Consider the following 20075-nt stretch of genomic DNA (forward strand, 5'->3'; position numbering starts at 1 on the left):
TCCACTTTCATACTACTATTTGCTGCCCTTCATTTCAATGAAAATTCATGTAAAAAACAGAAAACTGGAAAAAATGGAGAGGCGCAATGGGCTATATCTTATCCCAAAGCCAGAGTAGGTGTTGGAGTGGCAAAGGAGAAGCTTGATCTAACATAAGGGGAATGTATGAAGCACTGTTGTGCTACTTATTGCATCCAAATGGTGAAACTGCATAGGACTTCCTACTGGAGCAGTGTGATAAATCCGGAATTAATACTTTTCTAAAAAATTTGGTATTGTTCTGATAATATGACTAACTAAACAATAAAATGTACAAACCATAAATCTCCATTGTGTATTTACAGAATATGTACAGATTTTACTTGGTGAATTACCGAGATTGCATTCTGAATATCCATCATACAGACTTGGAAGAGATGCCAAGCTTCAGTCTGCTATGAAAGTTCCTGAACTAGTCTGCTCCAAGTCTGAAAAGCAAGAGAAGTCTGACATCATCCAGAAACAAAGGTCCAGGTTTAATCATCCAACACAGTGAACTCTTTTCATGTACCAAAGAAGATAGTACTCTGAATATAATTCCAAGAATCTGAACTAAAGTCATTGCTGAAGGGTATTTGAATCCTGTGTAATGTCCATCTAGTGCTGGCCATTTTTGCCCTAATTTGGTCTCTGGCACAAACTGGAAGGGGCTGGTGATTTCTTTTGCCCAGTCGTTGCCTACACCACTCCACCAAATTACGATAGATAAGATACCTGTACAGCCTGAAAGAAATAAAAGTACCAATTTATGATTATTCATTTTGCTGTAAATACATAACTAATAAGTAAAATTTGAAAAAATAGGAGGAATTCAAGGCAAACTATTGGAATGGGAGAAGGATTTCTTAACTGGGAGAAAAATGAAAGTGGTACTTAGAGACAAAAATTCGAAATGGGAAGATGTAAAAAGTGGCATCCCCCAAGGCTCTGTTTTGGCTCCTTTAATGTTTGCCATATACATAAATTGTATGGATGAAGGAGTAAATTGTTACATGAACTTTTTTACTGATGATGCCAAATTACTCAAGAGAGTGAAAACAGAAGATTGCAGATCGCTGCAAGATGACCTGGATAAAGTATGGGAATGGAGCCGGAGACACGAGATGAACTTCAACATCAAGAAATGTAGCATAATGGAATTTGGAAGAGGTATAAATAGAGTTTTGGGAAAATATACGATTGGAAACAAAGAAGTCAAAAAGGTAAACTCAGAGAGGGACCTAGGAGTAATCATCTCTAGTGACTTGACACCTGACAAACATGTAAATAATTTGGAGAGACTTTCAGCTTATTAAGATCAATGAAAGTGGCCTTTGATTGCATGGATGAGATGGTTAAGAAAATAATTGTTACACTGATAAGACCGAAATTAGAATATGCTGTATCAATGTGGGCACCTACAACAACAACAAAAAAACATAAGAAAATTAGAAAGAATCCAAAGAGCAGCGACAAAAATGGCACCCACACTATCAAATCTGTCATATGAACAAATATTGGAGAAATTACAGCTGTCAACACTAGAGCAGAGAAGGGAAAGAGGCAATTTGATGGTCATTTTCAGAATTATGAAAGGGATGGAAGTTCTCAATAGAGACGACATATTAAAATGGGGCAAAAGAGAAACAAGAGGACATGAAAAGAAATTAAATAAAGACAGTTACAAAAGAGACCTGAAGAAAAACAGCTTCCCACACAGAGTGATTGATGTCTGGAACAAACTGAACAGGGAAACAGTAAATACCAGAACTATACACAATTTCAAGAATAAACTGGATGTGGAGAGATACGAAAATGGGTCACTACGAGCATAGCTCCCATCCTGTAAAATACAACTAGGTAATTACATAAAAAATGCATTTTTACAAAATCTGTTGTATATTTTGTTACATGTATCCTTGTACCATACCCACATTAGAACACAAAAGGACATCCAAATTTGATAAATCCTCTTCCCCTAATGTGATTGTGTGCAAATGTAAACAACAGCTGTTATATCATTAGGTGCCCAAATGGTGGAAAATGTAAGTACGACATTGAAAAGTTTGTCTGCTATCTGGAACTTTTAAGATCATGCTATTTGGATAAAATCAAGACTATAAATGCTAGAAACATGCATTTTAGTGATCTAACTTCTTCTAAGTTATATTTTCATACAGAAAATAACAAAAAGTAAAGAAATCCAAAACTTTCTCAGTTGACATTTAAATTCCATGTTACCCCATGTAATCCTTTCAGCACAATCACCCCTTCATGTAATCTTCTCTTTCCATCCATTCCTAGACACCTGTTTCTCATTACACTTTTTAATTGCCCAATGGATGTACTTCCTTCTCTCAATCTACAGTTTACCTCTACCTCCTCTCCTCCCTTCCCCCTCCAGCCTCCCTCCCTTAAGATTTCTAATTCACTGCCATCCTCTCCCCTTGTACATCCCATCACTTTGCTTTTACCCACATTTATTTTACTCACATTTTCAACTTTTTCCTATTACATACTTTCCCAAACTTTGACACTAATTCCCATAGTCCCCCCTCTGACCCTGCCACAAGTGCAATGTCATCAGCAAACATTTGCAGATGATGCGAAACTACTTGACAGAGTATAGAGGAAAACTACAAATCTTTTCAAGAAGACCTGGACAAAGTCTGGAAATGTCAGAAGTGCGAAGTGAACTCCAACATAAAAAAATGTAGCATACATTCTACCTCCACCTCCACTGCTCCCTTTCCTGTCACATCTGCATCGAATTATCTAAAAATATCCACTTCCTCCAGTCTCTCTCCCTTAATACTCATTTCCAGTCTGCTGCCACTTGCTCCCCTTGTACATCTCATCACCTTTTACTCACATTTATCTTCAACTTCCTTCTTTCATTCACCTTCCCAAACTCTGTCACTAACTTACTCAATCCCTCCTTAGATCGTGCTACAAGTGCAGTGTTGTCTGCAAACAATAGCTGGCTTATCTCCCACTTTTCTCCAATTTCTTTAACCGTCTCCAATCCCTGACCCACTACCCTTGCATTTACCTCTTGCACCACCACATACATGTATAAATTGAACAGCCAAGGTGACAGAAAACATCCATGATGGAGTCCCACCTTCACTTCATACCACTCTCCATTTCTAATCCTGACACACGCTCTACTAGTCTTGTATAAACTCTTGACAGCTTCTAAAAGCTTTCCTCCTATCCCATACATCTGCATTACTTCCCACAGTGCCTTCCTGTCTACCCTGTCATAAGCCTTTTCCAAATCCATAAAAGCCCAAAAAACATCCTTAACTTTTCCCATAGCTTTCTCACATATCTGTCTTACCACAAAAACCTGACCCATGCAATCCCTACCTGTCCTAAATCCACACTGTTCCTCACCAAATACTCCCTCTGTTCCTCTCCTAATCCTCTCAGTTAAGACTCTCGCATAAGCCTTCCCAGCTACACTTAACCTCTTCACTCCGGGGCACATCACACGTCATAATAATCGCATTATAAAAAATAAAGTCAGTGCTCAATCGTTCGTTCTCTTTCACCCGTGAATTTTGATAACCATATAAATATGATGAAGCCAGTTTAGAGAGAATGGAGGTTACGTAGGTATGACTACAATAAATATAATCAAGACGCCAACGTCGGCATCATCGCGTACCCACTTGCTCCTCATGTTGCCTATGTAGGCGTCACCGTATGGAAGTGGTTAACAAACTAATCCCTCTGAAACTACTACACTCACACTTGTCCCCTTTTCCCTTGTAAAGTGGAACTATACAGGCACTCCTCCAGTCCTCCAGCACTCTGCCCTATCACAAACAAACATTAAATAACCTCACCAGCCAGTCCACCATCATTGAACCTCCTTTTTCAGACATTCTGCATGACATCCATCCAGACCAGGCCTTACCTGCTCTCATCATCTTAACTACTGCCTTCACTTCATCTTTCCTTATTTCTCCTCCATTTTCCTCATGCATCACCATCATTTTCTTAGTGTTTCCCCACTGCAACTACCTTTCCCTCCCTATCGTTCGCATTTAGCAATTCCCTAAAATATTCTGCCCATCTTCCCCTTACAGCCTTCTCTTCCATTATCATCTTTCCATCTGCACCTTTTACCTTTTTTCTCTACTGGATTCAACTCCTCTTCCTCTCTTAATTTCTTTCCAAAACGTCTTTTTATTAATTTCAAAATTTTCTGTCATACTCTTCCCCCATTTCACATCTGTTCTCCTCTTTGCCTCCTTGATCTTGTGCTTTATTTCTCTGCCACCAGTGAAGTTGAACCAAGGGCATGGTTCATTAAATTCCATGCTACAAAGTCCTCTGAGAGGGACACTGTCCTAGCCTTCCAATAGAAGGAGTTTGTGATGTTAAACTATATCATCAACTGTACATAGTTGTGCATCCAATATTAGTACTCTAAATTTATGTACTTCACAAATGCAAGCTGGGAGATTGGGTTGATGAGTGTTGTAATGGTTTGTATGCATGGAAAGAGTGGGTGAAGAGGGATTAGTAGGGGAGGTGTGGAAGGCAGAGGTGGAGGGAGTGAATATGGGGTGGGCATCCTGGGATGAGATGGATGGATGGGGTGGGGGACATTGTGAGAGAGGGGGGTGTCTGTTGGGGAGGGACGGGAGGGGGCGAAGGATAGGGGTGAGTGGGGAAGGGTTGTGTATGGATGATGCTGTGATGCATAAGGGGGTGGGGGATGGGGGGTGAGGGAGTATATATAAGAAATAAATTGACGCAGCCCAAAGGTATTTCTCCTTGTCTTCTTTTCTGCATGAGGGGACGGAGAGGGGGGTTGCCAAATTAATGAAGCAGCCTCGCCGTGGATGTGCTTTGTCTTGTGACACTGCTTCTGACCCAGGGCAGTGGACAGGATGCAGGGATGAGCCATCATCTAGGAGGTGCCAAGATGAGAGGGAGGGGAGTGGAGTGTGTAGGGGGTGGAGTGGGTGGGAGTGGTTTCTATGCCTTTTTCTTTTTGGCCACCTTCCGTGTAAGGGGGGAAAAAGCCTTTGGTATATGTATGTATACAAATGCAAGTCAAGAAAATTTATTTTAGTACTGTAAGTCTATATATTGGACTTTCATCATGCATGCAGTTATGCTTCTAATTAATTAAATTTTGTTTACAGACAATTTCAAAGAAGTTGGGCCCTTTTCCTGTGAAGGCTGCAATGTAGCTTTCATTCTACAAGCACCATATCTGGACCATATAGAAAGCCATAGTATCACTAAAGACAAATTACAATGCAAACAATGTGGAATTTTTATTGCTCACCCCACAGTCTATGGAACTCATCTACTAGCCCACATGTGTAAGTAGATATATAGTATTTAATCTTCAACTCACAGTAGTATTACACATTAAGAGGGTGAGTGACAAAGAATAGATAATTTCATTCAGTTGAGGAATTGGTTAAGGTGGTGCATTGTATGTATGTGAAAAATATAGAACTTCATTGCAAAAAAAAAGGGAGGGGGAGGGTATAGTTATGAAAAATGTGACCGCTGCATATTGTTATTATATATTTTTTTCTGTTTTGATTACTGCAATTTATTAACAAAAATATGTGTGGAATTCAGGAGAGGCAGAAAGAAGTTTGAATGTGTTTGAGATGAAGTGTCAGAAGTATTGTAGGGGTTACAAGGTTGGATAGTGAGGAATGAGGTGAGGAGGAGAGTGGGTGTGGAGAGAGAGTTGGCATATAGGGCTGATGAAAGATTAATGGGATTGTTTGGACACATAGAATGCATGAAGAAAGATTAGCGAAAAAGGTGTGGAAAGCAGAGGTGGATGGAGTGAATTTGAGGGTGAGAGGGATGTATGGGGTTAAAGGGGCTTTGAGCAAGAGAGGAATGTCTTTTGAATTTGGAAGGGAAAAGGCAGGGTATAGGGGTGAGTGGAGGATGGTTGTGTATGGATGATATTTTAACACAGACCAAAGGGGTTTCTCCCCATCCCATCACTGCATGAGACAACAAGGAGGGGGTTTGCCATGTAAGTGAAGAGGCCCTGCTGTGGATGTGCTGTGATTTGCTGCATTGCTTCTGATGGAGAGGGTGGGTCGCCAAATTAATGAAGCAGCCTTGCTGTGGATGTGCTGTGTCTTGCGACACTGCTTCTGACCCAGGGCAGTGGACAGGATACAGGGATGACCCGTCATCCAGGAGGTGCCAAGATAGGAGGGAGGGAGGAGGGTGGAGGGGAGTGGAATATATGGGAAATGAAATGGGTGTGAGTGATTTCTATGCCTTTTTCTTTTTGGCTACCCCCTGTGTAAGGGGGAAAAAGCCTTTGGTATATGTATGTATGTATGCTTCTGACCCAGGCAGTGGGCGGGAGACAGGATGACCCTTCATCCATGAGGAGCTAAGATAAAGCGGGACACAAGGGTGGTGGGTGGGAGTGGGTGCAAGCCATGAATTGGCCACCTCCCTTATAAGGAGGAAGAAGTCCTTGGTATATGGATGGATGGATGTCCATTAAGCTGACATATAATAGAGGTGTACCACACAATAAATGGATATGATGAATTGGTCAAACCAGGCTGAAAGCAAACATTACCTTCTTGAAATAAGGTAGCATTGACTTTAATAAATTTGTATGTGGGTTATCAAAAACTAGTGGAGTAATGGCATGAGAAATAGGTTTTTGTGATCTTGGGCATAAAAAATTTCATCAGAAAGGAATGTTTGTGAAGGGTCCTGTCGATACCATTACTAGAATTAATGACAGGATCTTGGAAATATGACTGATATACTTAATGTGAAATCTACTGTCTGATGCGGTGCTTGGGGTAAAAGTGATTATAGTATTTATAGATCACCCCTATAGTGTAATGACTGATCTTGTTAATTACATACATACATATAGCAATGGCTATTTCCCCCTTTTACAAGGGAGGTAGCCAAAAAGAACAAAGGTGTAAAGTCCACTCCCACCCATTCTATCCCCAAACATTCCACTTCTATTCACTCCAGTCCCTTCCTTATCTTGGCTCCTCCTGGATGATGGGTCTTGTAAATTAAATTAAATCATTCTTAAGGAAGAGGGGAATGTCTGTTGAGGAAGGATGGGAGAGGACAGAAGACAGGGATGAATGGAGAATGGTTGTATATGGATGATGCTGTGATGCATGAGGTGGAATGGGTGGGAGGATGGGGGGTGAGGTAGTATGTGTGAGAAGAATTTGATGCAGCCCGAAGGGATTTCTCCCTGTCTTCTCCTTTTCTGCATGGGGGGGGTGGAGGGGGAGGGGTTGCAGATTTAATGAAGCGGCCTTGCTGTGGATGTGCTGTGTCTTGCGACACTGCCTCTGACCCAGGGCATTAGGCAAGGTGCAGGGATGACCCATCATCCAGGAGGTGCTAAGATAAGAGGGAGGGTGGAGGGGGGTGGAGTGTATTTAGGGATGGAATGGGTGGAAATGGTTTTATGCCTTTTTCTTTTTGGCTACCTCCCTTGTAAGGGGGAAAAAGCCTTGGTATATGTATGTATGATTACATAATGATCAGTATTTATTTACCAGGAGATTGTGTTGAAGAAAATAATATTGCTTATTCATTATATACTAGTGTATGTGTAAGTTTTTATTTCCATAGTGGTGGGAAGTGGGTGATGGTTAACCTCTTGAATATGTTGATGCCTGTGTATGCATCATGAGCCGTGAGTGGTATATAAGGATGCTGGCATCAGCTTCCTGATTATATTTATTTTATAGTTGTAGCTGAGTGACCTCCATATTCTATGATCATGTTTTCTGTGACCTTTATTCAGGGTGAAAGAGTGAGTGTTACAGCAATAACTTTATATTTTGTAATGCACTTATTGTGATGCATCATTGTACATTAGGCAACCTGGTGTGCATGCAAATATTCAACTCATATTGAAGAGGTTAAGAGTGGGATGGGTGCATGCTTTGGCTAGCTACTTATTGGTATGTTGATGAAGATAGATTTATTTATTTATTTTTCTCCTCAGCTGCAGAATCCGTTAAAGGCAAATTGAAGTCGAAGAACATGGATGACTGTTCACTGAACAACAGTTTGAGTGAAGATGGAGACGACAGTTCAGATGATCTGGAAGACGAAATAAGTTTACCAGGGAGAACAGGGATCCAGGAAGAGATCAAAAGAGACGTCGTCGATAATGAAGAGGAAGAGAGCAACGAAAGAGAAGAGCACATGGTCATGCCTGTGGAGTGTGTGCTGGAGGGTGCAGGAGAGGATTCAGATGGAGGCATCGAGGGAAAGTTGGAAGATTACACCGGACACCGATGCTACAACTGCGGTAACACGTTTGCCTCCTTTGTAGCCCTCAAGGAGCACGGTGGGCGGCTGTGTGGAGCCAGGAAGAGAAAAAGGAAAAGGAAACGAAACTTGTCGGGACAGCCTTTATCCAAGAGACGGAGAGGGATGCGCACAGGCACAAAGACTCCCAAGATGATTGCCTGTGGCCCTAAATGGAGATGCTCAGCATGTAATCTTTTGTTCAACAATGAAGCCTATTTTGGAAAGCACTTGGAGGCTAAGGAGTGCAATACAAGACATCGTGTAGAGTACTCGGAGAAGGAGCAGTCCCTACTTAACACACATTACGATTTCAACAACTTTCCTCCTTCAAGAACTCTGTTTCTTCTGTCAAAGAGAATTGGGGTCAGGCATAGGCAGATACTTCATTGGTTCCAGAACAGACGAAGCAGAGAGAGAAAAAGCCTAGGGGATATGGGTAAGTTAATATTCACTCAATCACTTATTAACTCATTCACTGACTTGCTAACTCACTAACTCATTCACTGACTGACTTGACTTATGCACTTACTCATTTGTGCACGCTCACACACACACACGGCTCAGTGGCGGATTGGTAAAGCACTGGCCTCACAAGCCAGAGAACCGGGGGGGTTCGATTCCCCGGTCGGGCGCGAAGATAAGTTGGGTTTGTCTCCTTTCACGTGTAGCCCCTGTTCACCTAGCAGCGAGTAGGTACGGGACGTTAGTCAAGGAGTTGTGACCTTGCTGTCCCGGTGTGTGGTGTGTGTGAGTGGTCTCAGACCTACCCAGAAGATCGGCTAATAAGGAGCTCTGAGCTCACTGCCGTAGGGTGGTGTCTGGCTGTCTCGACAGAGACTGCAGCAGATCCGAGGTGAATACACACACACACACACACACACACACGTCTGAAAACAATTGAACAGTGAAACAGTTAATGCCGGAAATATAACATGAATTCGAAAGCAAACTAGAGGTAGTAGAGAGATACAAAAAATGGGTCTACACGAGCATAGCTCCAGTCCCGTAAAATACAACTAGGTAAATACAACTAGGTAAATACACACACAGAGTGGTGGCTGTATGGAACATATTAGATGAAAGAACTGCGTGTGCAAAAACAATACAAGAATATAAGAACGAACTAGATATGGAGAGATACAAGGACGGGACACCAAGAGCATAGCTCCCCTTCCCGTAAGATACAACTAGGTAAATCCACACACACGCACATGACTCGGTGGTGCAGTTGTAGAGAGCTGGCATGGTAAGTACGGTGGTGCTCACAGTACCCATTCGAATCCTGCCCAGGCCGAAATTATTTCGGTATCAGCTGTGCTTCGGGTCGTTACTTCTTTTACTCTGACGTTTCGTGGGTGGGGAGTTGGGTGTGTGTGTGTGTGAAAGGTCATAGCATTAACCCACAGATCGTCCATACGAGCTCTGAGCTCTCTTCCGGGAGGGAAATAGCTGTCAATCACGAGTCCAACATGTGATCCCAAAGACCAAGGTGAATACATACGCACACACACACACACACACACACACTTCAACGAACGGACGGCTTAGAAGACGTTTCTGAAGAAAATTGAAGTATTGTGGATCCCAACGCAAAGAGAATGCCTATTGTATTTACAGGGTGGGGGGTGAAATTGCTCGTGGGGTAGTAGGAAAGTAGGGAAAAAGAGGAGAAGGGGAGGGATTACTGAGGGAAATGGAAGGAAATGAGGAAGGATAGACTTGGCCCAGACAGACAGGCGAAAAGGTAAACAAAAGGCCCCCCGACGACGATGAAATGTCTAAATTAAAAATGTAAAGATCAGAAGTATAGATAAGAGCAATACAGTAGAAAGTGATGAGAATATTTTCCAGGGATTTAAAGAGGGTGGGGGGGACACAAACCCCCCCCGACTGACAAGACTAGAAGAGAAGCTCGATAAGATGATCGAGGACTTGGAGCGTAGGTTCGGTCATGTTAACAAAATTATACGAAGAGTTGAAAAATTTGAAGAACTAGAGAAGGCGAACAAAAACTTAACTGATGAAATAGAAAACCTGAAAAGACAGTTAAAAAGAAGTAAAGGTGGAGAATGAGGAATTGAAGAGGAATATAAAGAAAACAGAGAGGGATGGAAGTCGATAAAAAAAAAACAGTAAAGTTGCATTTACTGATATAATTAAAAACAGCAAATGAGAGAACAAACTGTATACTCAATTATTAAAGTGATGAGACAGAAGGAGAATAAAGTAAGAGACTTAGCTGACAAAAAGAAATGTATAATTATATTAGGAATGGAAGAGAAATATAACCCAGATAGAACCTCAAGAACCAATGAGGAAAATTAAAAAGTAAGCAGTTTACTAAAATTAGTTCAGGAAGATGAACCAGAAATTATGATGGAAATTGAGGAAAAATTCAGGCTCGGAAAGTATAGTAAAGATAAGACCAGACCAATTAAGATTAAATTCAGGTCTCAAACGACGGCAGAGAATATCTTATCCAAAACAGGGAAACTAGCAACAAGTGAACAATATAAAAAGGTATGGATAAAAAGGGAAATGAATAAAGAGGAAAGAGAGGAAGAAAAGCAGAAAAGACTTGAAGCTAAGACAAAAAAACGAGAACAGAACGGAGTCAGAGAAAGAGAGATTCTATTGGAGAGTAGTGAATATGAAACTAAGGCAGTTCGACATACAAGAGAAAAACAAAAGGGAAACAGAGAACACAATGGAAGTGACAGAAAACTAAGAGTGTCTTACACAATATAGATGGATTAATAACAGGATTGAATGAGCTGAATGATTATTTGAAAGAAAAAGAACCCCGGACATAATGGAATTGTAGAAACAAAATTAAAAGGCCCACTACCACCCAACAGTGTAGGACATGATGCCTATAATTATTGGATTAAAAAAAAATAGAAAAAGCAAGGGGGTGGAGTTATGTTACTGACTAAGAATGATATAAAATTGAAGGGTGTCATATATGGAAAAAATACAGTAGAGATGATTATGATAGAAGTGGAAGACAGAGATAAGAAGAGCAGAAAATTTGTGATCAATTATGTGCCTCCGAAAACAGCCTCATGGGAGAGAGTGAACATAAAAATATGTTAGAGGACTTAAAGATAACATTAAATAAAATTATGGTAGATTTAGTAATAATAGTTATAATGGGCGACTTTAATTGCAAAGAAATCTGCTGGGAAGAAATGACAGTAAAGGGTGGAGACGGCTCATGGGGAAACGCTCTACTTGAGAATGATTACTGACCATACAATGACACAATGGATACAGGAAGAACACCAGGTATAGAAATGAAGAAGAACCATCGAGACTAAGACTTAATAATTACATGTGAACCTAGAATAGTGGACAAGATTGAATATAAAACACCAATAAGTAAAAGTGACCACATATTGATTGAACTGGAACTTAATGAAGAAAAATATAGGAAAAGAAATGAGCAATATAGAAAAGGAAGAATGATGTATGAAAAAACAAACTTTGATAAAATAAGAGAATTCTTTCAAAAAGAAAACTGGGAAGAAATATACAAAGAAGAAACAACAGTGGAAGAGAAATGGAATATTTTGACAAAAATTTACAAAAATGGAGTGGAAAAGTATTCCCCAAGACAAAAACAAGAAAAAAAGAATATGTAAAATGCTGGTACAAACAAAAGTTGTAGGGAGCTAAAAAGACAAAAGAGACAAAGCCTGGACCAGATGGAAAAAAGACAGAAGACCTGAAAAATGGAAAATATATACCAGTTATAGAAATGAATATGTACAAACGTCAGAGGAAAAGAGAAAATATGAAAAAGAATGTCATAGAAAAAGTGTAAAGATCAACCAAAACTATTCTACAGATTTGTAAACAATAAACTGAAAAAAACAAACAAGACTTGGAGAAATTAAGGCAAGAGGGAGTTGAATACACTGAGGAAATTTAAATGGCTGAAATTATGAACAAACATTTTAAATCACTGTTTACAAGGGAGAACATACAACCTGAAGAGATTGAATGGAAAGAGAAAGTCCCCCCCTATAGAAGAAATAGAAGTAACAAAGAATGAAATATTGACACACTTGAGTAATCTTGATGTCAGAAAATCGCATGGACCAGATGATAAGCAAACTGGATTCTGAAAGAATGCAGGAATGACTGGCAGGCAGACAAAATACATAGCATACTAAACAGTTCCTTGAAAGAAGGAAAAGTTCCAGAAGATTGGAAAAAAGCAAATATAGTACCTATATATAAAGGAGGAAATAAAGAAGAACCTACCAACTATAGACCATCTCTCTAACAAGTACAATAGCAAAAATTTGTGAAAGAATTATCAAAAGTAGATGGGTAAAAATATTTAGAAAAAAACAAAGTGTTAAATCCAAGCAATTTGGATTCAGACAAGGACGATCATGCGTCACCAATTTAATATGTTTCTATTCAAGGCTAATAGATATAATACAAAAAAGAGATGGATGGGCGGACTGTTCATTTCTAGACCTAAAGAAAGCTTTTGACAAAGTAACCACATAAAGAAGTTTCTTAAGAAATTAGAAACTCAAGGAGGAATACAGGGAAAACTACTAAATTGGATGGAAGACTTTTTGCAAGAAAGGAAAAATGAGAGTGGTGATAAGAAACCAGCACTCAAAATGGGATGAAGTAATAAGCGTGTTTACCGCAGGGAACAGTACTGGCCCCAATAATGTTTGCTATATATATTAAATGATATGGATGAAGGAATAGAAAGCTATATGAGCTTCTTTGCAGATGATGCAAAACTACTGAAAAGAGTGGAAACTGAAGAAGATTATGGAATCACTACAGAGAGAGATCTAAATATAGTACAGGAATGGAGTAGAAAGTGGGAGATGGAGTTCAATGCAAAAAAGTGTAGTATAATGGAATTTGGAAAAAGCAAAAACAGAATAACAGAGCATATAAATTGGAGAAGAAGGAATAAAAAAAAGTAGAAAATGAGAAGGACCTGGGAGTCATTGTTATGAATAATATGTCACCTGAGAAACATATAAATAAATTTTTGGAGAAACTTATAATTTAATAAGGACTATCAAAGTTGCATTTTACATACCTGATGAAGAAATGGTGAAGAAAATCCTAATCACCCTGATAAGACCAAAGATTGGAATATGCAGCAACGATATGGTCACCAAGCACAAAAAAATGTATAAAAAAAAAACTTGAAAGAATACAAAGAGCAATTACAAAACTGGCAACCAACGCTCTCAAAACTATCATATGAAGAGAGACTAGATAAACTTGAACTACAGACACTAGAGCAAAGAAGAGAGAGAGGAGATTTGATAGCTATTTACAGAATCATGAAAGGCATAGAAATTACTGATAGAGAGAATCTGATAAAATGGGATAACAGAAATACAAGAGGACACGGAAAGAAAATAAAAAAAAGACAGCTATAGAAGAGACTTGAAAAAGAACAGCTTTCCTCACAGAGTAATAAACAGTTGGAACAAGTTAGATGAGAAAGTGGTGTGTGCAAAAACAATACATGAATTTAAAAATAGTTTAGATAAAATGAGATATGAAGACGGGACCCCACGAGCATAGCTCCCCTTCCCGTAAAATACAACTAGGTAAATACACACACGAATTTTAGAATAAACTGGATGGGGAGAGATACGAAAATGGGTCCCTACGAGCATAGCTCTCATCCCGTAAATTACAACTAGGTAAATACACACACACACACACACATAAAGCCAGAACTAATCAAGATGACACTGAATTCAATATGTAACATCTCCAGACATAATTTCTTCCTTATCCCATCACTAGCAGACCACTTAAAGAGGAAATTTTCATTTAAATTCTACCATATGTTTTCTGCAAACATGTTTAAATCTTTCCTTCACCTGTGTGGTGACTCGTTGGCACAGTATTGTCCTTAATTAAGGATAGACATGCTGGTTACCTTGGGGGGGGGGGATCCCACCTCCCGTCCCTCAGTCCATCCCTTTCTCATTCCCTCTCCATCCCTCCCTTCTTCTATCCCTACCTTACTCCGTCCTTCCCTTCCTCCCTTCCTCCCTCCATCCCTCCATCCCTCCCTCACTCCGTCCTTTCCTTTCCTCCATCCTTTCCTTCCACCCTCCATCTCTACTTCCACTTCATCCCTCTCTCGCTCCATCCTTACCCTCATTCCTTACTTTACCCACCCCATCCTTCTCTCCCTCAATCCTTCCATTCCTTCCCTCCATCCTTCCTTCTCTCCATCCTTTCCTACCTCCATCCCTCCATCCACTCCATCCTTCCCTCACTCCATCCTTCCCTCACTCCATCCCTCCCTCACTCCGTCCTTCCCCTGCCTCCATCCTTCTCTCCCTCCATCCTTCCCCTTCATCCATCCATCCATCCCTTACCCATTCCTCCCTGCCCTCCACCCTTCTCTCACTCCATTCCTCCCACATTCCATCACATTCTCCCTCTTTCCATCTCTCATTCTTTCTGTCTGTGACTCCCTCCTTCCATCCTTTCCATCCATCCTTCCATCTCCATCCATCCATCCATCCATCCATCCTTCCATCTCCATCCATCCATCCTTTCCTCACTCCATCCTTTCCTCACTCCATTCTTCACTCTCTTCATACTTCCTTCTCTCCATCGTTACCTCATTTCATCCTTCCCTCACTTCATCATTCCCTCTCTCTCCCTCCTATCTTTCTCCACCACTCCCTCTCTCTTTCCTTCTCCACCTCTCTCCCTCTCCCTCCCTCCCTCTCCCTCCCTCCCCCTTCCCTCCCTCCCTCCCCCTTCCCTCCCTCCCTCCCCCTTCCCTCCCTCCCTCCCTCCCCCTTCCCTCTCTCCCTTCCTCCCTTCCCTCCCTCCCTCCCTCCCTCCCTTCCTCCCTCCCCCCTCCCTCTCTCTCACTCTTCCTCTCTCTTTCTCCCTCTCTCTCCTCTCCCTCTCCTCCCTCGTCTCCTCTCTCATCTCTCTCTCGGTCTCTCTCTCTCTCTCTCTCTCTCTCTCTCTCTCTCTGTCTCTCTCTCTCGTCTCTCTCTGTCTCTCTCTCTCTCTCTCTTTCTCCTTTCTCTCTTTCTCTTTCCGCTCCTTTCTCTCTCTCTCTCTCTCTCTCCTCTCTCCTCTCTCTCTCTTTCCCCTCTCTCTCTCCTCTCTCTCTCTCTCTCTCTCTCCTCTCTCTCTCCTCTCTCTCTCTCTCTCTCTCTCTCTCTCTCTCTCTCTCTCTCTCTCTCTGGTCTCCCTTCCTCTTCCCTCTCTCTCCCATTCTCTCTCTTCTTTCCTCTCTCTGGCTCTCTCCCATTCTCTCTCTTCTTTCCTCTCTCTGGCTCTCTCTCCCCCTCTCACTCTCTGTCCTCTCTTTCTCTCTCCCCCTCTCACTCTCTGTCCTCTCTCTCTCCCACCTCTTTCCCCTCTCTCTCCCCTCCCCCCCCTCTCTCTCTCTCTCTCTCTCCTCTCTCTCTCTCTCTCTCTCCTCCTCATCTCCTCTCGCAATCTCTCTCTCTCCTCTCTCTCTCTCTCTCTTCCTCTCTCACTCGCTCTTCTCTTTCTCTCTCTCTCTTTCTCTCTCTCTCTCTCCTCACCCTCTCTCCTCTCTCTCTCTCTCTGGTCTCCCTTCCTCTTCCCTCTCTCTCTCTCTCTCTCTCTGGTCTCCCTTCCTCTTCCCTCTCTCTCCCATTCTCTCTCTTCTTTCCTCTCTCTGGCTCTCTCTCCCCCTATCACTCTCTGTCCTCTCTCTCTCCCCCTCTCACTCTCTGTCGTCTCTTTCTCTCTCCCACCTCTCTCCCCTCTCTCTCCCCTCTCCCCCCCTCTCTCTCTCTCTCTCTCTCTCTCTCTCTCTCTCTCTCCCCCCCCTTCTCACTCTTCCCCTTTACCTTCCTCTCTCTGGCTCTCTCTCTCCCCTCTCTCTCTTTCTCCCCTCTCTCTCTTTCTCCCCTCTCTCTCTTTCTCCCCTCTCTCTCTTTCTCCCCTCTCTCTCTCTCTCCCTTTTCTTTTCCTCTGTCTCTCTCCTCTCTCATCTCTCTCTCTCTTGCCCCCTCTTGCTGTCTCCTCTCTCTCTCCCATGTCTCTCTGTCTGTCTACTCTCTCTCTCTCTCTCTCTCTCCTCTCTCTCTCTCTCTCTCCCTCTCCCTCTCTCTCCCTCTGTCTATCTTTCCTCTCTCCTTTCTTTCTCTCTGTCTCTTTCCTCTCTCTCCCCATCTCTGTCCCCTCTCTCTCTCTCTCTCTCTCTTTCTCTCTCTCTCTCTCTCTCTCTCTCTCTCTCTCTCTCTCTCTCTCTCTCTCTCTCTCTCTCTCTCTCTCTCTCTCTCTCTCTCTCTCTCTCTGTCTCTCTCTCTCTCTCTCTCTCTCTCTGTCTCTGTCACTGTATCTGTTCCACCTTTCTCTCTCACTTCCTCTCTCCCCATCACTTCCCTCTCCTTTTCTCTCTCCTCATCTCTCTCTTTCCCTTCCCTCTCCTCTCTCTCCCTTCTCTCTCCCACTTCCTCACTTCCCATCTCTCCCCTCACTCTCCCCTCTCTTTCCTCTCTTTCTCTCTCTGACCCTTTCACTCCCTCTTCCTCACTTCCCCTCTCTCTTCATTCTCCCCTCTTTTCCCTCTCTTCCCTCCCTCCCTCCCTCCCTCCCTTCCCTCCCTTCCCTCCAACCCTCCTCTCTCTCCTGTCTCTCTCCTCCTCCTCCTCCTCCTCCTCCTCCTCCTCCTCCTCCTCCTCCTCCCACCTTCCATTCCCTTCCCTCATCTTGCCCTTGCCCTTCATCTTTCTCCCTCCCATCCCCTCCTTCTCCCTCCCTTCCCTCGCCTACCCTCCTTCTCTCTCCCTTCACTTGCCCTCCCTCCTTTGCCCCGTCTCCCTTCCCCTCCCTCTATCTTCCTCCCTTCCCATGCCCTCCCTTCTTCTCCTCTCCTTCTCTCTCCCTTGCCCTCCCTGCCTTGCCCTCTCCTCCCTCTCCCTCTCTCCCCTGTGCTCTGACCTGACCTGACCCATCCCATGTCATTTCTCCTGCCGTCCCTTCCTCTAGCCATGTCTCCCACACTCTCCTCTCTCTTTCTCTCTCCTTTATCTCCTTTCAAAGGATTACACAGGAGGAGCATGCCGACAGGAGACCTTTTGGTCCATAACTAGGTCAGATGCAGAAGAAATAAATGCATAACAAAAAAAAGAGTAAACAAAGGAATAAGATAGATAATGATAATAAACAAACTAAAATAACACTTATAATGAATAATACATAAATAACAAAAAATAAACATAGATAATAATAACTAAATAAAAAAAAATTGCAGGCATCACAGCATATTGGATAGGTGTTTATCTTAAATGAATCTTAAAACTTTGAACTGTACTACATTGCACTGCCTCTGCAGGAAGTTTATTCCATTCATTTACTACACAGTTGGCAAAGTTGTTTCTGTCCACTTCCAAATTAAATCTACTTCCTGACAGTTTAAAACTATTATTTCTTGTCTCATTTGCATTCAGTGTGAAAATTTTGTCACTTTTGATGTCAGTTCCCTTAAGAATCTTAAAGACCTGTATCAAATCACCCCAGAACCTATACTTTTGTAGAGAAAATAGATTCTTATATTTTAGTCAATTTTCATTTCAATTGTTTCTGATATTTGGAATCAGTTTTGTGGCTCGTTGTACTTTTTCCAATCTGTCATTGTCTTTGATGAGATTTGGTGACCATACGGATACAGCATATTCCAAATGTGGATGAACAAATGATTTATATAGCTTGTTAATGACAGATGGACTTTTAAAATCAAAAGATCATGCAATCAGTCCTAGAATCATATTTGCCTTCTCTGAGGCAGAAATACACTGCATAGATGATTTGAGATCATCACTGATGATTACACCAGGATCCTTCTCACTGTCCACTTTTGTTAACAACTTTCCAAATAGTATGCCATTATTGCATAAAGAGGGACAGAGGGGGGATTGTACTTAGAAATTTATTTCAAGTCACATGATTTTGTCCATTACCCCCAAAATCCATTAAGTGGGGGGGCCCTTTAAAATGAGGGTCGATAATTATTAATTAGGGTTGATATGATAATACTAGTTTGAGGACAAAATATATTATAATAATTGCTATCAATAATGTTCACCCACTTCTGTCCAGGTAAAGGTGTACCCATAGACTGCCCCAAGTGTAAAGCTACGTTTGTTCACCAGGGAGCCTTAGACTTACACGAAGGTCTTGCTCATGGACCACACAAGGATCCTAAGTATCGCTGCCTTATTCGAGGATGTGATGAGTCTTTCCCTCATCCAGTGCTCCTCAAAACACATAGCTTACAACACCTTAAAGTTAGTTTTAGCTTTTATTATGCCAAAATATCCTTATGTGTTAACTGCATGAGAACTCATCCAGAATAGTGACAATGTACCTTTACAGAGAGTATTTAAATTTGTGTTCTTCATATTCTAGGGTGTAGACCTTAAAGAGAATGGAGAATTGATGGAGGAGATAAAAGTTGAAGGACCAGTTGGAGAAGATCGTATTGATGGTGAGGAGGATGAAGACGAAGATGAGGATGATGATGACGATGAACCTGCTCTTCAGATTGATATGGAGAGGATGGAGGATGAAGAAGAAGAGTTGGGAGTTAGAGTATGTATAATGAAAAGTTTTATTAATGAAATTTCAGAAGTATATAGTTTATTACAAGATTTGCATAAGTTCTATTTTAGATATATGGCTGTTGTGGGAAAAAAAATACATATAACAAGGGCTTTTTCCACCTGACATTGAAAGTAGCCAAAGTCAAAAGGCATAATTCCATTCCCACTCATTTCATTCCCACCCACTCGACCCCCATTCACCACCCCTCCCATCCTCCTTCTTTTCTTGGCTCCTTATGGAGTACGGGTCATCCCCGCATCTCACCCACTCCCCTGTGTCAGAAGCAATGCAGCAAGGCTGCTTCATTTAATTGGCAACCACCCCTCTCTCAGTCTCCTCATGCAGAAAAAGAGAAGACAGAAATCCCATAGGGCTGTGTCAAAATATCATTTAAACATAACCACTTCCTAATCACCCCCAATCCTCCACTCACTCTTGTCCATGCTTCACAGCATCATCCATGTACAACCATTCTCCATTCACCCCTACCTTCTGTCTTTTCCCTGAACAGACATTCTCCTCTTTCTCAATGCCCCTTTAACCCCATCCATCCATCTCATCCTCAGTCATCTCCTCATGTTCACTCCATCCACCTCTGCCTTCCACACTTCTTTTACTAATCTTTCTTCACTCATTATTTCCATGTGTCCAAACCATCCCAATACTCTTTCATCAACCCTATCTTCCAGCTCCTTTTCTACTCCTGTTCTCCTCACCTCATTTCTCTCTCCAGCCTAGTAACTCCTATCATACTTCTCAGGCACCTTATCTCAAACACATTCAAACTCCTCTCTTCCTCTCTAATGTTCCATGTTTCTGCCCCATACAGTGCTGTCAGCACAATCACAGCATCATCCTTATACAACAATTCTCCATTCACCCCATCTTCTGTCCTCTCCCGTCCTTTCTCAACAGACATTTCCCTCTTTCCCAATGTCCCTTTTACCCCATACAGCCATCTCATCCTAGGTTGACCCCTCATGTTCACTCTTTCCACCTCTGCCTTCCACACCTCTTTTACTAATCTTTCTTCACTCATTCTTTCCATGTGTCCAAACCATCCCAATACTCTTTCATCAACCCTATCTCCCAGCTCCCTTTCTACTACTGTT

At 41.9% G+C, this 20075-nt stretch overlaps 1 protein-coding gene across 15 annotated transcripts in view; it reads left to right on the forward strand.

Annotated features, from left to right (window-relative positions):
- LOC143032483 (uncharacterized) overlaps nt 1-20075 on the forward strand; it is a 111533-nt gene that overhangs the window by 60675 nt on the left and 30783 nt on the right. For all 15 annotated transcript variants that reach the window (XR_012967113.1, XR_012967114.1, XM_076197346.1 and 12 more), the window contains 4 exons: nt 5184-5366; nt 8033-8779; nt 18460-18647; nt 18769-18951. Coding sequence is in view for 13 of the 15 variants with exons in the window: in XM_076197346.1 (XP_076053461.1) it covers nt 5184-5366; nt 8033-8779; nt 18460-18647; nt 18769-18951 (1301 nt within the window). In the remaining 2 variants the exon portion in view is untranslated. The remainder of the gene's footprint in view (nt 1-5183; nt 5367-8032; nt 8780-18459; nt 18648-18768; nt 18952-20075) is intronic.

This window comes from Oratosquilla oratoria, chromosome 13, assembly GCF_046742065.1.
Source record: "Oratosquilla oratoria isolate Oo_2021 chromosome 13, ASM4674206v1, whole genome shotgun sequence".
NCBI classification, from domain to species: domain Eukaryota; kingdom Metazoa; phylum Arthropoda; class Malacostraca; order Stomatopoda; family Squillidae; genus Oratosquilla; species Oratosquilla oratoria.